Here is an 18615-nt window from a genome sequence, read left to right as displayed (position 1 = left end):
ACTAGTCATCTTGTTCTTGTTGTCCTCGAAATCTGTTGGTAAACAATAAACTAAAGAAGAGAGCCCGAGTGAATGGCATGTGTCAATCACGACTCAAATCCTTCGGAACTCATCCTGAGAAAACACAAATGTGTGCCTACAGTACAGCAGCCGACTGAACCGGAGTGACCCGTGCTCGTGTACTGTGAATAGAAGAGGTGGAGGGCCCTGCCAGTCAATGGCTCACTGTAAACAATACCACTGTATGTCCAGGACCGAAGATACAAAAAAAAGTTTTGCTGCAGTACCAAGGTCAGCGACCAGGAGGCCCAAAATCGACCTTGACCGTCGGGTCCACAACACCTACCTACATATCAAATATCGTCACAATCCATCCAGAGGTTCTTGGGATATTGTGCCGGAGAGGCACGCACACACATACGCAAACAGAGTAAAAACTGTACCTCCATTTGTCATTGAGATAACATTAAACACAGCCCACCAAATAGACAGGTTTGTTATAATCATGGTTCCATACATGAATGATTTAATAAGTGTCAAAAGATTCTGAGAGAGCTCATAGAAAAAACCTGTTCATCTAAAAGACTGGCATAAAAGTTAACAAAAGTCCAGATATTATTCCACGTCCAATGATTGCGATCTCGAGGTCAGAAGAGGACGAAAGAATACGAAGACCTCCCGGTCTGTTTCCATGGCAACCAAACTCCCGTCAATGGGGGTTCGCCAAACCAAGCCATCTGCGTCCGGAGAAAGATCGATGGCCCGAATGAGTTAAACAACCGATAGCATCACTTAAACTGCCAACAAAATGGATTCTGCGTCCCGAAGGATGACATTAACGCAATTCTACTTTTGCGGCGGGGATGACCCCAGCCCGCTGCGTCGAACGGGAGACGAAAATTATCGTAATTAGGTGAAGCATCCGGAGACTGCCCCTTTGTGAGTTAATTCAATTAACCATTGTGGACAGGCATCAAGTCAGACAGCGGTTTAATGCAGTTGGCTACGGCTGCCGCTAGAAATTAAATCCAGCAGTACACGGGAACAAAGGCGGGAGAAAGGAACGGGTGCCACCATTGTTGTGGGACGGTTTTACGCGACAGACCGTGACCTGACTTGTGTGACACATGCCACAATGCCCGCTGTAGGTCACAATGGTGAGAGTCCCTGGTTAGTATCTTCATTGTTTGCGATGAAGACTTCTGCACTTTGGCCTGGAAAACAGCTCTGACTACAGCTGCACAAGATGAACGCCTCCGAGTTTGGGTCAATCATTCATGTCGGGAACACCAGGACTTTGCCAAATGAGTCGTGAAGACACGCTATTGAAATGCATCCTACAATTACGAGCAAATAGAACAGGACATTCATAAAGGTGGAACGGTTTTATGGATACTGACACCGGCACTTCTAAGCCCCATATGGTTCAACCATTGAAACTTATCATCTAAATCGTCCACAATGCAAAACTCTCTAGAAAAAATATTTTGGCAGACATTACCTCAAAGTACAACGGTCCAAAATTTCATTCATAGTTAACATTATTCGATTACGGTAAGTTGAAAGAACACAATTTCCTGATATTGTAAAATCATACCTCTATGTTTGACATAACAAATTTCCATTCCCAATAGTATTACATGTCAACTAACTTCCCTTAATTTTCATGTACAATGAACATCACAATCCTTCAATTCTTGATACTACATATTATAATCATATAAAGTATAAAGAGAACAGCTAGAAGTTACACTCTTCCCCCTAAATACAGTATACTATTTTGTATACACTCTCATTGACCAAAACCTAAACAATAAAAGTCATCCATTATCTTTTCAAATTGTACAACATTTGTTAACAACCATGCCAAATTTGTCCCTCTCATTTTGAAATTCTAAAAAGTTCAATATTTTTCTTACCTGTTTGTTGTGAGGGAACTGTAAAACAACCAGTTACATCAGGACTTTTCAGATAAACACGACAGCTAACACCAGTCCCCATAACGTACTCAGCAACCCTTTTAACAATGGAAATCCAACAAATAATCCCCCACCACATATCCAGCTGCTGATCTTCCACATGCTGTGAGCAGCACTTGTACCTTTGACCTCTAAAAACACACAAGCGCTGCAGTTGAACTTCATGCACCTGGCAGGCACTACGGCCGTGTCGATTCGATTATATGGATGACATCATCTGGGATCCCAAAAACTGATGCAGAGTGCAAAAGAAAATATCCCCCCCCAAAAAAAGGTGCCGTCATTATAAAACCTAACTGGACAGGAATGGTATATAACTAACAATACTCAATAGATTCTTCAATTTTGTTCTTTCACCTCTTCTCCTTTGTCGTTGGAATTGACTTTGGCGTTCTACGACATTAGCATCTACTTTCCAATATATTTTTTGGCAATTTACGGCATATATCTACTCATTTTGCAGCAGCTACTGCTTTATATGATTTATAGTATGTTCTTGATTTTTAATTTTTTTTTGGAAAAGGACAGAAATTGATGCGCATGCTGATATCATACATACATTCAAATCACCATGGCCCAAGGCCACACCAATTTAATTTCTCAGTTAACAGATTTTTATTTTCCACAAAAAAAAAAATTTAAAAACAAAACCTTCTGTTTTAATGATTTTTTTGTTTCTAAAATTTTTTTTGGGGAAAAATAAAAATCTGTTAACCAAGAAATTAAATTGGTGTGGCCTAATGCTGGGTTTCAGCCATATGGGGTGGGATCAGGGACTGTTGTGGGTGATGCTGATAATGGTTTAAGCCTTAATATCTCCTGCCTTCAACAATGAAAGTGAGCACATAATGTCATGCAATAGGGGATTACCCCAGTACTCAATTACCGTAATATCAGTGCGTTCGAGTTTGAATAAAAAGATGAAACAAAAAAAGCATAATGCTTAATGAGAAGGTTGGATTTTCCTTCAAATCTTATTCTAAGGTAGGAATCAGACTTATTCATTAGATAAAGAGTTTAGGATTACCTTCAGTATACATTCACTGCAGTATTGGTGATATAAAACTGTTTTTTATCACAACACTGGACATAAACAATCCCCTGATGAAAAGATTGGATTTTCAGTCAAATCTTATTTTGAGCCAGGAGTCTGGCTTATCAGGGTTTTGCAATCAATGAGGGATTTGGATAATAGCAATAAACAGACTGGAGACATTAAATTCGTGGTTAACTAACTCTATCAGTAAACTAACTGGAAAGTACCAAAGTAGAAGAAACAAAAACTGATCTGCTATGTCAATGAAAGTATCAATGAAAAGGTTTACATTTTGTTAGTAAAATTAAGACAAATTGAAAAATAAAAATTCTGTTACAGTTCGAAACATATTGAAAATTCTGGACCCAAAAGGGCTTTTGTTCCCCCCCCCCCCCAACATTCCCTTTTACCTCACTCCAAAGAATCCATAGAAAGAGTAAGACTTCACGCAGATAACGAGCTTTGTCCCACTGCAGACAATCACCTGTCACAGACTGTTGTCATTCAGATGATGCCATCCATTTTCTGACATAGCTGAAATACTTCTGACAAAGGTGACCCATTTAGCATGTCTTCCTCGCCACATTATAACACAATTCTGTCAGGCTTGGAAATGTGTATGGATTATGGACAATTGGTACAAGGCTTGCCCTGCTCTAGAGTAGTTAGTACATCCTAGAAACAGAGCAAAAGAATATTTTTTTGTCAAAATTGGATGTGTGGTTTAGCAGCATAACCCAAGACGCTATGGAAGGATTGTCATGAAACTTGGTATGAGGTTAGGTCATGTTCTATCGAAGAAATTATTAGATTTTGGGCCCCTTAGCTGCTTTCTTGGTACTGCAGCAGAAATTCTGTTATCTCATGTTCTATGCAAGCTATGGTCATGATTTTTGGGTGACAAACAGGCCCTACCTCACCAAGATTTCCTCCCTCTATTTACACACTGACATCTACGTCTGCGCTTTTCCCTTTCTTAATCTTTAAGGCTCTAGTCTGTTGACTGTTTCCTCATGCCCGAGAAACTCTCTATACCGTCTTAGGCAGCCTAAAGTCAAAGGAACCATTGTCAATATGTAGGCTGTTTTCAGAAACACCTAGCCATGTGTAAACATATTCGGACTAAAAAATTGACCTATTCTACAAAGACAACACACCAAGGATGCTAAATGGAATATCTGCATTTGAGATTCAGAATAACATGTGAAACATTATTTTGCCAGTTCAGAAGTTTTCATTACTAACTACATTCAAACTGGATAAAAAAGCTACATCCAAATGACATTATCTGTTGTCAATTGATTTCCAAATTCCCAGAGAATTCCTCGAGTTGTGAAGAATTCAATGTTTCACAATAAGAATATTGAATCATTAAAAATGATAAAGCAGTCATCCTCAATTTTGAAGCATGATGCTTTTTCAAGTAGCACGTATTGCAATGCGGCTTCGCTATGGCTCACTTTTTTTTAGCCAAGCACACCCGGTGGAGCCTACTCTTCTCGATAAGTGTGTTGGGTTCTTTTACGTGCAGAGGTTTCACGCATGAAGCTCCCTCATACACGAGGCTGTCAGCTTTACGTCACCATCTCATCTGTACATGATTTGTCTGTAGTTGTAATACAGACTGTACATACATGTAGGCAGTTACAATGTAAAGCCGGTTGGATCAGGATGGTGACAGAGTGTTTGGTCTGTCTGCATGCTTGAGAAGTCATGCTGCACCACACATTCCTGTCTTATCAGACAGATCCTACTTACTGAATCCTTCAAGAGTCGTGCCATCGATTCAAGAGACATGCTTCACTATCACTTACAGTAGCCTCTACCAGACTAACTATGCCAACTGTAGGAAGAATATTTGCCAGGGTAGTTTGGCTACCATAGGGTTTCATTTGCAAACGCAGTTAGACCCCGTTCATACTAAATCGCGCAAATCGCCGCCCGATTCTGACATATTTCCGCCGCATTCGACGTAATATTCCAACAAGCTAGGAGGTAGATGAACATTGTATAATGAGCGGAAAGGCTGAATTTGCAGGTGACCCCTTGACCCATGACAGGGTCAATATGCAAAGTAAAGCGCCCAACGCGTATCAAGGCGATTTCGAGCGTTCATACTAAGTCGGAATGCAGGCAAATCGCGAGTAAACCACCTCCGGAGGTGGTTTCGCGGAGAGCGATTTCGGGCGATTTCAAATGCGATTTGGAGCATTCATACTAAGCCACATTATCGCGATTTCGGCGATTTCGCGATTTACGCGATTTAGTATGAACGGGGTCTTATTGACCTTACTGTGGACTGACTTTACTGACTAATTATTCCCTTTCTTACCAAATTCTAAGATCCATACGCCCGTAGGAAGGCCTAGTGGAGGCTACATTTGCAGGGTGAAAGTGAAGAAGAGAAAGCAAAACGAGATATCAAAACAGGAAGTTCTGCTGCAGTACCATAACATACCACAAGGGGGTCCAAAATCTAATCATTTCCAGGTCCCATCAAGACCTACGCACATATACATGTACCAAATTTCAATACAATCCATCCAGGCCTTCTCGAGTTATGCTGTTCATTCACATCCGCACACACACACACACACACACACACACACACACACACACACACACACACACACACACTTAAATGTTTTTAAAAACAAACCTTACAAACCCCTTTCCACCCTACTTAGTCTGGACAAGACAGTCATCAATAAGAGTATCTGAGACATCTTCTGATTATCTGTGATGTCTTCTACAAATCTTACCTCTCTAACGAGGTTTGAAGTAGACATCCGCCAGTAATCATATCTGTCGCCTAATTAGTAACTAATGACTCATTTCCAGACTACGGGATATAGGCAGTCTTAACTACGTTATCTAGTCTCCTGGGTTTGAAGATGACGTCATGACAAGATACGTTTGGGGAACAGAAACTGACATCTTCTGATGAAATAAGAAAACGGGGTCAAACAGGACATAGAATAGATAATGTCATTGCTTTCTCGCCATGATGTTCAATTAACTTTTACATGTTATTAATTATACATGCAACAATGACAATTGGATCTGAAGTGATAATCCAAAGGAATTAGAATTCCAAAACATTTACAACTGCAGACAAATATGCAATATTTTATGGTTTTTGATTATATCATGCTAATATATATATCACCTGTAAAGCGCCATAATAGAGTGTACTTTTAATGTATACATGTACCAAAGAATTAAGGAAACACCATGGTGTACACGCAAAATAGTGACACTGACCAAACATTGAAGACAATTTTAAGGGACACCCTTGAGTTATGCTGACTACAAAATCCGGAAACACAGACAGACATACACACAGACAGACACGCCAAAAATATACCTCAATTTTCATGTCAATAACGATGCCTCTTACATGTAGTACTTCTAAATGTTTTCACTGCTAACACCACTTATCTGGCAAGCCTTAGTGTACAGATATCTATCCATTCATCCTCCATAAATGTTAATGCAGCGTAATTATAGCTCATTTTAAAAGATTCATACCCTTCGTGGACCACATTAGGTAAGAATATTCATGACCACTAAAATAATATAAAGCTGAATGCCTGTTTAAGCCAATTAAAACGGGATGAAACTACACTCTGACTCAATCATGAAATTCTAAAGATGCATACTAGACATTTATTACAGGTTTTCTCTAATTCATTCCACTTCTGTTATTGTTGTTGGTAAGGCATTTAGAACAAATAAGGGCTTTTCCATTTTCCATGTTTAGTATCTACCTAGTACACAGGTAAAACAATATTGATGCATGATTTACAAACTAACAAAGAAGCCCTGTTTTCAATAGTCTGTTGCATGAAAAAACAACATTCAAGTTTGTTAAAAACGAATATACAGTAGCAAAATAAAACTACAAATGAGATACTTCTGCTTCTCTTAAACGATTTTTGTACGAAATACAGATTTTACTGTCAGTACCACTGCGAATTGGAATCAAGAAAAAACTAAATTGTTGTGTACCACTCAAAAAGAGTAAAAAGACCTAGTGAGTCACCATCTTTTTATACAATGCCATGTGTCTGCACCTTTTAATGTTTTATAACTGAGTTGTACAATAAATATCCTTCTTTCTCAGAATGCAGCCTTATTCCCTAAACCAATCCATCTAACTCAATAAGTCAATTTATAACCAGTGAAAGTAGCTGAAGTCAATAACACACTTCACTATTCCTACATTAGCTGCCAAATAGTCCCATCAACCGCCCCATTACCCACCAATGCCAACACTCCTCACACCTAGCAATACGGCAAGACCCCGAGAAATGGTACACGCCGAACAATAGCACAATCCCAGGTATTCCCCGCTGACACTGGTCCATCTGAGTAGCCATTTGCAGTATGAATGGACCAGGTAATTCAGACATCCCTCATAATAGGATTATGTTAAAGGGAATGGTTTCCCCTTGGGAAGAGAGAGGACCCATTCAGAGCATCGCGTTTAGCATCACAGTTCAACTTGTAAGGTTTCTCTATCCATGAATCGGCATTCCATGACTTTTTCATGATTTCGGGAAGAGAGAAATGCGAACCTAAAATTCCGATGGAAAGTACGGGAACCTTTTTTTGAGACATACAATAAAGGAAAAAGAAAATGAATACAAATAAAATACTTTTATCATCACAGTTTAATTTGTAAGGTTTTTCTATCTGTGAATCGACATTTTGTGCCTTTTTCATGATTTTGGAAAGGGTACAATGCAAACCGAAAATTCCAATGGAAAGTATAGGAAGCCTTTCTTTTTTTAACACATCAATCCAAGATAGAGATCATTTTGAAAGACAAATATGACAAAATTTATGATTTAACAATTGACTGTCTATGGCACTACACTCAAAGTTGCATGAAAGCAATCTTCCCAAACATAGAATTAGAAGCAAATTGGCGATAAAAGCTAAAATGTGCATACTAATTTTGCAACAAGATTGCTAGTTTGTATGCGATAATTGAATGGTTAAAAACGAAAGGTCTACAATCTATTTTTTCAGAAACAGCAACATTATTCATTTCCAAAAACTTGTGAATGACACATCAGACATGCCAGTAAAACAAAAAGTTCTTCTACTGTTAAAAAAAAACAGGTCATATAATTAGTCCTTTAGAAAGTACAGTTATAAAATCCAATCAGCCAAAGTGGCTTCTCTGGCCAAATTACTGGGCCTATTAGGGGACAGAATTTTACAGTGCTTTTATCTTAATTACCAGCATTAGTGCTGTGGAAGAATTGTTTGGGATTATGCAGGGCAATATCCAGGTGGGAGATACATGGACTGTAATGGAAGTCATCACAGCTCCTTTGGACATGATTTTAAACAACAGATATACCTAGAAAAACCATATGCACATGTAGACAAGAAAAAAAGATTCTGAGATCAGATATTAGGAATCTTCATTTCTATCATTCATAGTAAATCATACAAAATTTTGTTTCCATGGTAGAAATGAGAAATGATATTTCTATTCATAGTCAGGAATATCTAAATTTCATGTTACTAATACTAAGTAGTATCATATAGAAATACATATGCAAATTCATAATCACAAGTCAAAAATGAAAAAAAATATAACAAAAGCATAGGACTTCAACTGATCATCCGACACTCATAAAAAAACAGTATGTATTCCAAGGAAAGTAAAAATTTACATTGCGAATATGATATCACCATTATCACAAACAGAATCAAAGTTAAAATACAAAAACCTTGATCCACTGCTACATAACATCATGTCCTAATAGAAAAGTCTTAAAATTTTACAGCAAAACCTACCTTATGCTGAAAACGTTCTATCCATCTTTGCATGAAGGTCTGCATGGGGGTTCCCGATAACGATTTACACTGAATTCAGAAGAACCCCCAACATGTTACGCTAAAATCAAGGAAAGCATGAATAAAAAATTTGGTCATCTCGTGACTAACACAGCTTTCCCTGAGAATTCCGGGAAATAAAAATAGGCTGCCTACGTATTACGGAAAGGAGCATGCGGACCCTCTTGCCTGTATGTTGTAGCACAAACAGACATATCATTACGCCGAAATAACACTCCATGCACTTAAAGTGGGACAGCATTTGCCAAATGCAGACCTTCTGTTCCATAACCACAGCACATCTAGGGAATGTCTAATTAATGCAAAATCAGCATACCCACATCTCTACTGTAACAGGCTAGACTAATGCAGTTTCTTAGTTCGCACCCAAATGACACTCCATATGTGCACATTGGTTATGAAAAACTGATTCAGTCTAGAATTATTTGCCATCGTCAAAATTTGCATGTTTTAGAAAAGAGAATAGAGAAAGGAAAAAATTTGAACTTCATAACATGACATTGATGAAAATGTACTTTCGTAAGCTTTAAATGGCAGATTTAACAATGAAAATGAACAACATGGGCTCCCTAACAATGAGAGGGACAGATAAAAGCTTCAAGCTGAAGACAGCCCTGCTACTACGAACCCAATTTTTTTCAGGATCGTAATCAGAAACATAAGATAAATTTTCCTAGGCCCTAGTATTGTAACTCCCCAGGGAGTCAAACCCCAGGGTCAAGTGCCTTTCAGGAGTTCCCAAGGTGAGGGGAGTGGGGGGGGGGGGGGGGCAGTGATGGATGACCACTTGGGGAATTGGACCACACTTGACTTTGAAAGTAAAGAGAAACCTCTTGAGATTGTTACACAAAACAATTCAAAACACACACATGAAAGATGATTACCATTTTTCGCATACTGTTTCAAATATTTGTAGAAATGTAGTAAAACCAATAAATTAGCTAATAACAGAGTTTAATCTGAATCTGAAAGTCTGATATGGATGGTTAAAACAAAAGGTGACTACAGTACAATAAATGGATATCATCCCATCTATCAGCAGTATATTCATCTAAAGAATAGCCAGTAGCCAGTTGCAGTACATTTTAAACGTGCTTGAGGCACCTCCTCGATCTGGGGACCCCCATTTTATGTCCCTTCCGAAAGACAAATACAGCTCCAACCAAGATGCCCTTCCCCGGATACGAACTGATGTCTCCCTGACCCAGTTACCAACTTATTGGAAGCTCAACTGTGAGGCTGCTACCGGTTGAGCTACATGGACAAGCAAGAGCATGTTTGAAAAAGTTGAGGAAATCTTTTTCTCTGTTGTTCCCAGGACAATGGTACAGATAAGTTACAGGTGTGTGTGTGTGAAGACAAGAAGTCATAAATCACTCTCTGACAGTTCAAACCCAAGTGGGAAACCTCATTATGTGATTCACACCTATTGTATTCCACTAATTGTTGAGAAATGGGTCGTTGATGACAGTCAAAGGCCTGAAATGTTTCTTGCTATTCTAGGGAAGACTGTTATATATGTACGTATATTTATAGGATGTAATCCCTACATACAAGAAAATCCCCTTTTTTCTAAGTGTCTAGCTGTTAAAGAATCCCAGGAAATGGAAATCAGGTAAAGCACAACCTATAATATGATATGATATGTGATATGTTATTAACTTCTCAATGTCTGCATGTCATTTTTCTTGCACTACTGCCTCCCCTCAGGAAAAGTCATACAATCTCTAAAATACTGATATTCGTAACTCAGTAATCATGGAAACCAGAATATTGGCCAATTCTCCACTATGGCCAAATCTCTTCTTTGAATGGCTGAAGTCCTGTTCTACATGTTGACCCCAGGGCCCAAGGTTCAGCTCTGGAGGTCTGTGTTTGTAATTTCCCAGGTGACATTTCCCTGCTAATCCAAAATTGATCACACTTGGGGGTTGGAGACACAACCCTGAGGATCACTCAAGAACAAAATACAAACAGTGAAGAGTAGAGTAGAGTACTCAGTAAAGTTTGTTCGGCCAGGTAGGAATTCTGATTTCCAGTTTGGGCTGCTTTTCAATTCACAGAGTCTATATAACTTATAATAAGGCCTGATTTACACAGGCGTTTTGAGTTGACTTGGAGTCGGCTAAGGGCTGTGCAAGGAGAAATATAGAAATAACTTCAACCTCCTTGGACTGTGCAGGGACCGTGACTGTGAACCGTAGGTCACTCCAGTAGCGTTTTCTAGTAGGAAAACTAAAGTTGAGCAGCCCAAAGCTCCTCACACACACAGACACATCTCCAAGTCGACTTCGAAAACATGCGTGTAAATCGGGCCTAAAAATAAAAGTTATTCATGGAAGACAAAATGGGTACTTCTATCAAAACCTCCTTGCTTCTATTATTACTGCCCATCATATGGTAAGTGATAGGGGTGCTTAGCACACAGATTAGAGGCTTGATAAGGCATTATCCTGTGCTACAAATAAAGATATCCCACACCCATACTTGCCAACAAATCACAAAGGTTAACATAACAAACGTATAGCCTGTACCAGGCTCCATAGGTTGCTGGAAAAATAGTAGAAATCATAGGTTGCAAACTATATTCGTGGCCAGCTAACTCCCCTGACATGTTATATATGTCTATTTGGCCAATTTCTACTATTTCTACTAACTGCCTGGTTGAACTGAAGCCACAGAAACCCAACAAACACACACTGCAGCTCAACCCAGGCTACTGTCCCCTGACTCTTTCACTTCCGCAGTAAAAAAAGCAAAGGATGTTATTTTTGAAAACAACACCTTTTTTTCCAACAACCTGTGCATTGAAGTGACGAAAAACTTCCGAGTAGAAAATTATGTACACACTTCATTATTTCCTCACAACTACATCTCACAGCAACATAACATGTAAAAGTATTCATCATAATCATAACGATAACGTATTCTTTTCTAGTGACAGAACAAAAGTTTGTAGGAAAGAATTATCTTAGAGTTTTTGGGGCCGCCGGAAGAGAATGAATGAACCCCCGGGACACTTCTGACCCTTTACCCGCGACCAAAACACTCATCTAACGGTCCTCTAAAGACAGCGCAAACCTTACCAAAACAAATAAATACCACCAAGAGGATCTAATGTTGTTCCCAGACGACACACAAGGACAATATGTCAGCAGTTTTTGTACAAAGATTTCTGTGTTAGGCGTTTTTATAGACGATACGAAAATGCATAATATTCTTTCCGTAACCTGTTGAGTGTCCTGTCCGGACTTGCCAGTTGCCACATGTTAGTTAAAGCACTCTAAATTGGTTATACCACGATATTATAAATCCAAACGTTTATATAATCACATAGATAATAACTGGATAAAGTCAGCAACTATCTGAAGTTTGTAACCTTTCACAAAGTCACAATATACCTAACATTTGCCACGAAAATTATGTAGCAAAGAAGGACGAAAATAAGGTGTAACCCGAAACCAGGCAGCCACTGTAGAGTAGATCACCAAAACATTGCCTAAAACAACTGTAAATCTTTATTTCAAACACTCACCGGATCCCGACAGTTTGCTGAGACCATGAAGTTCAAGTGCTGTCCAATATTTCCTCCCGGCAGAGTGTTTTGCGGTTAGAAAACCGACAATTCCTTCGGGCCCGAAGGCGTCCACGGTCCGCTAGTTTCTGCGGTTTTACGTCCTGTCGGGATGTTTACCGGGGGTGGGTCCGCTGCCTGGAACGGCGCGGGTTATTTCCGGTTCATCGACCTTTAACCTATGAAAACTTTCCCAGCATGCATATCCAACTTTGACCTGTTTACCCAGATAGTATGGCGTGATGTTGGCGTAACGGTTAGGACGATTGGCCCAGAACTTGAAGGATAGAGATCATTGCCATGTCCGCCCCCCCCCCAGACATGTCACCCAAGGCACTTTTAAAACACAGCTTTCCACAGGTATTAAATGGGTACCTGACTTCGGTGTGGACGTGGGCGGTAAAATACCGTACCCTTGATTTTAGATCATTTTAAACCTCCTAGCCTAGACACAGTGGGTAGCAACACACTCCCCCTACGGCCTCCAAAAGGCTATGGGACTACCTTTGTACCCCAAAAGTACGTTCTGTTAGCCTGAGTACCATCCTCCGTCGTAACCGCTGTCTCAATCTTTTCGCTTGCGAATTGGAAATGTGTTTGTTTTATATTTCATTCTACATATGGTGCACACGTGACTTCATAAATGGTACTTTCCAAAGATCTCCAAAGCAGCCTCAGAGTAGTTAAGATCTATAGAGGCCTCTATTGCCTAAAAACTGTTCCTAAAATAACACTGTCAATATCGAAATATAACGCGACAAGTGCATATACGATCTTTTTGACAGTGTTTCTGCTTCGTAAATCAACTCGCATCAAGTGCCATTCGAATAGATTTTGAAGAGGCTTTGAGCTTGATTGTAATTAATCATTATTTTAATTGTTTCATTACCAGTTCTATATGGTACCAAGAACGGAAAAGTTCGGTTATGATTCATGTTCTGAGTTTGTTAACCAGACAAGATATCAAAAACTTGTAGTGGAGTCTATTTGCAAAGCCATGGTTGTTGTATTACACTTTGAAAATTGTGACAGTCATGTTCATTGCAAACTTACATTCACTGTGTCATGGAACAACAGCGTAAGAAACTTTCCGGACTGCAGATTCTCGTGGAACATCTTGCAGAAAAGTAATACTTCATAACTCGAATTCTTACTTTACTTTCTTCTTGCTTTATCTTTGGCATGACAGCGCTTATGCATATGCATGTATTCGATTGAAGAAATATTCTGCATAGGGATATATCTATTGTTAGCATTTACTTATATCTACAAGCATATATCTACAAGATAACACCATTCACTGCTTTGTACCAAGGCAATTTGTAACCACATACAAGTAGTACTTAGAGTCTTCTATTGCTTTAGAGAAGGTTACTTTTAAATTGCAGCTTCTACTCTTGCGAAGATGTAGTTTTTCTAGTTCGTAACAAATGTATAATTTTTGTTCCATAAGTCGTAACAGAGTCGTGGTTTGTAGATTAATCGACATAATCTCTCCATTATGTTGCGACTTATAAGATGGATGGAAGCCGTGGTATTATGATTATGATTATTCCCTTATAAGTTGTAGGACTGGTACGGGGTCTTTACAATTCACACTCACAACTCACTACCTTACAACTCACAAAGTAGCTAAGTGTCACAAGTCACTATCATGTATCAATGTCACTGATGTCAAGATCAAGATATGATGATGATGATGATGACTCGAGTGTTGATGAGTCACTGTCAGAAGCATCAGCGGTGTAGCCCATCATTTGCCCGATGTCACTACCGTCATCCTGGGTCGCCATCTCGATTTTCAAAAAATACAATTTCTTCAGCAAATAACGTCAAAACACAATGAAAATAGACTTAAAACGCTTATTTGAATTTTTTTAGTATAAAGAATACCAAGTAGTGACGATTTGAAGGGAAAATTGACTGTTTATACCGAAGCTAATGATATGGTCCACCATCCTGGATGTTGACATATGACGTCATCAAATTAGCATTATTAATTGATATTGAATCATAAAAGTTTAATTCAATCACATAATTAGTAATCATAAGAAAATAGGTGTGGTTTAGCAAGAAAACCTGAAGACTACACTAAAAACTGAAATAAGCGACTTTTGTAACCCGATGCCATGGCAACTCGAAAAATCTTAACTTACATAGATATTATCAAATTGTTGCCAACTTACTTTTATGAAAATTCACCAAGTTTGACGGCTCTAGCATAAAGCGTTCAGGAGTTATGCGACATGAAAGTTGGCGGAGCCTCAAAAGACCCCCCTCCGTCTGAATAGGGTTTAGCAACAACAATGCTGAGCTAATGCGGTCCGAAATGTAAACACAGGCTCTTGTTGACTATGTGGTTGTGAATAAAGAACTCCATGTTATGTCATTTACGAACCTGATGCAATGATTCACAGAAACGTATTTAACGTACGAGTCTGCACTGAGCCAGCACCAATTTTATATGACCGCTGTAATCAATCGACAGATGATTTAAAGCAATACATCTTGAATAAAAAGACTCTTTTTACACACCCAAGTGATTTATTCAACCGACGTTTCGGTGAACATCTGTTACCTTCCTCAAGGCAATTCTGTCTGGTTCACATTGCACTGCAGCACAGGTGTCGCTGCTTATAGATGCGCTCCCAAACGTCAAGTATTTACATGTAACGTTATATGTTGTAGATACCTTGTGGATGCGTAGGTAGATGTTGTCCTGGTCTTCAATACTGTAGTCATTCAGACGTTTTCCTTGACCATACTCCAGTGTATGGTCCCCATAGAAGAGAAGCATCTCCCCAATTGGCACATTTCTCACTTCACTGATCTTTCTTATCAGTTTGTCCACCGCGGCATTCTGCAAGAAGAGAAATCCATGTCTTTAGGGAATGGACGTCTTCGGCAAAATTGCGAAGGTTGATGCAAAGGACATGGTTTTAGAATTAATGATTAAACAACATTTTTAACATGATGAATCATATCTGCCTACCGTCTCTGCAGACACAACCTGTTTGTATTACACAACTATAAGGTCGTTCACGATTCCGAGTGCGTATGCGCAGAGACATGTATTGTGGATAATGTGTCAAAGGTGAAGGCCCCTGAGACATAAACAAAACGCTGGGTATTGTTATTCAAATCTTGACAATGGTCAAGACTAGTACTGTTTACAAGTCAGTGACCTTTACCTTTGAACATGCGCATGCGTGCCCGGAATCGTGAATGACCTTATTGTCAGCCCATGTGTGATTCTTTACCTTGCTGGCAATGACACGAACTATGGTATCATCCACTGCCTTGACAAAAACCTCCAAGATGCCGTTTCTCGCGTCCACATCAGAATCATCGGTGATCTCCGCATAATCCATGACCTTCTCTTTCAGGGATTTTTCACAACAACAACAGTCGACAGGCTCGACCTTCATTTGATTGTAACCTGTGTGTAACAGAATTTGCAAAATATGCAAATATATGTAAATATACTACGTTCCAGATACAGTGGAATGTGAAATCTCCAACAGTTACTGTTTCTTTCAACGATTACGAGTGAATTATAATCGAGAACACAAAAAATCACGCTTAGAGACAAAAAAAAGGGAGAATCGGTAACCTCCTTATTCAACTTAGATCATTACTCATTTACTGTGCATGTGACGGTGTTGGTTCACCTGACGGTGGCAGCTTCGAACTCGTGTTGCATTCGAGTTGAAGGATTTCTCCTTCAAGGTCAAAGATTTTATCGTCCAATACGTCAGACGTTGCCTTCAGGTCCACAATCTCCTTTTGCGAGTTCTGCAGGCTTCCCTTGACTTCCTCCACCTCGCGAACAATGTCATCAATTCGCCTGTTTGTCGTCGCCATTACCTAAGTACACACATTGAAAATGTTCAAGATTACTTAGTTATTGTTTCTTTCTCCTTGCTGTGTATTCACAAATATAAGGACATTAAATCGTATAATAATAAGATAGTTCGCTATTCCGAGTACGCATGCACAAGGTTAAAGGTGAAGGCCCCTGACTCGTAAACATTTCTCGATTTGCATAACAATGTCCAGGCGTCTTTTTTGTTTTAATCCATCAGGGGCCTTCACCTTTGACACATTACCGACAATACATGTCGCTGCACATGCGTACTTTAAATGATGAACGACCTTATAACTGTAAAACATGCAGGGGAGGCCAGAATACAAACTTAAAAAATCTAAGAATGCTAGCGTTGAAGTCTATGAACGAAATACATACGCAAATGAACTTAACTGATAAAAGATACAAGTCAAAATTGGAACACAGTTGTTAGTGTTGCTTATATTACTTGTTTGTGAAATGCACTAGTTTTCCAGAATGTTGTTGCAAAATATTTCTTGTCTTAAGATAGACTAGTCTCTTAAAGATGTTACAGCATACATCTTTTCACATGTTATACCTTTAGCTTTACACGACCGTTACGCAACAAGTTTGACAATTAATCAATAAGCTCGTTCACCAGTCCGAGGATACATGTGCAGCGATATGTTTTGTGGGTAATATATCAAAGGTAAAGGTCCCTCAGACATAAAAAAAAACATGTATGAACAATATCATGCAAATTGAGACAATTATCAAGACGGGAACTGTTTACAAGTCAGGGTCCTTCACCTTTGACCGTGCGCATGCGTACTCGGATCGGTTAACAAGCTTATACATTTTGCCACACTTTAGACCTTGTGCAACTGTTGCGCAATAAATTTCATTAATCAACTGATTTACTTATTGAATAATTTAATTCATTACCGTCTGAATAAAAGATTTGAAGTTCTTCTCCTGGAGGCCCATTAGGTTGCTTAATTCCTTCTTCTGGTTGCCCAGAAGTTTTCTCACTGTTGACTTGGTGACGACAGTTTCTTCTGACTCACAACGTTTGTTTGCAGGAGTAGAAGTAGAACTCGCAGTTGCACGTTTTCTCTTCCGTAAGTTCGGGGCCATGGTGAGGCTTGATATGCATGAGGATGTATGGAAAGGAATATGTAGCAAATATCAAATTTAACGAGCCACAGTTTCTGAAGGACAGGATAGAACAGGGAAAACGTAAAAGGCTGTTTAAGCACTTATCGGTGGGGCTCCAACAAGCCACGGTCGAAATCCACATCAAACTGCGTCAAGAGCTGACAAGTAGAAAACACACACACACACACGTACTGCACAGAGATGAGACAGTACGTAAAACAAGTCACAGCTGTCGCGATAGACGTATCAAATGAATACCTAGTTACAGAACCCCTGCGGAGTTCACGAGAGGAATAACAGTAAAGGATAAACAAAGGTTTACCTCGTCAAAGGTGGTTTTCGTAGGTTCTTCCCAGGTTTTTGCTTCCAAAACTTCGCGTAAAAAACACACACATGGGGGTTTCCTGCTGTCGAATTCAGGACACGCAGGCGAAATAGTCGAGTTGCGCAGTGGAAGGCTTGACCAACATTCCTGATTGTGATGATTCTGAGGTGTAAAACACCTGTGGTCTGAGTATGCCGGTGTTAATGCAATCACGGGCCGGGCAGAAGAGTCTACAGTTGAAAAGGCGTGGGTGTGCTGGCCTCTGTAGCTCGAAAATTAGCCAGTTGACATGTTGTTTATTGAAGATCTAGACCTAGTGGCGTAATGGCAGGGTGTTTGGTCCAGAACCCAGAGGTCTTGGGTTTGAATCCCCTGACATGCCCAATTGACGTTGTGCCCTTGGGAAAGGCACACGATTTTCTCACTTCACTCAGGTTAAAAAGAGTACCTAGCTTCGGATAGGGACTTCGCACGGATAGGGAGTCGTTAAATGGAGGTCCCGGTTTGAGGAGAGCCACACGGAATAAAATCTGGATATGCAGCTTGTACTCTTTAGCACAAATTTGGTGTGTTACGCCATCAAGCGGTTTAATGGGTATGCAGTACAAACAAGCAAACAAACAAAAACAAACAATACGTTCCAATGATGCACGCAACTGCTATGAAGACTGTCTCAAAATTTTGATAAAGGGGGTATACAATTTCTTATCTTCAAGAACGGCTTTAATCGAGAAAAGTACAAATTTCCCGCCAAACTGAAGCGATTACTTCACCAAACATCACACGCCCATGATTGACAAACAGAGCGCAGACCTTTGGTCCGTACAGCCTACTCTC

At 39.5% G+C, this 18615-nt stretch overlaps 1 protein-coding gene and 1 long non-coding RNA gene across 2 annotated transcripts in view; both read right to left on the bottom strand.

The window, feature by feature from the left end:
* Window positions 1–12617, bottom strand: part of LOC136442497 (uncharacterized) — a 32868-nt gene extending 20251 nt beyond the window's left edge. Inside the window, exon 1 of the long non-coding RNA XR_010757014.1 lies at window positions 12428–12617. This is a non-coding gene — a long non-coding RNA (uncharacterized lncRNA). The remainder of the gene's footprint in view (window positions 1–12427) is intronic.
* An 826-nt stretch (window positions 12618–13443) lies between these two features.
* Window positions 13444–17908, bottom strand: LOC136442549 (uncharacterized). Its single transcript, XM_066439466.1, has 6 exons — window positions 17776–17908; window positions 17241–17439; window positions 16138–16333; window positions 15727–15905; window positions 15159–15326; window positions 13444–14259 (listed from the first exon to the last, which is right to left on the bottom strand). Exons 2-6 carry the CDS (start codon window positions 17430–17432, stop codon window positions 14119–14121), a joined length of 876 nt encoding a protein of 291 aa, XP_066295563.1. The 5' UTR covers window positions 17433–17439; window positions 17776–17908; the 3' UTR covers window positions 13444–14118.
* Window positions 17909–18615: the final 707 nt, after the last annotated feature.

This window comes from Branchiostoma lanceolatum, chromosome 9, assembly GCF_035083965.1.
Source record: "Branchiostoma lanceolatum isolate klBraLanc5 chromosome 9, klBraLanc5.hap2, whole genome shotgun sequence".
Taxonomy (NCBI): domain Eukaryota; kingdom Metazoa; phylum Chordata; class Leptocardii; order Amphioxiformes; family Branchiostomatidae; genus Branchiostoma; species Branchiostoma lanceolatum.
The sequence above is the reverse complement of the archived record's forward strand: the minus strand, read 5'-3'. Positions and strand labels throughout refer to the sequence as shown.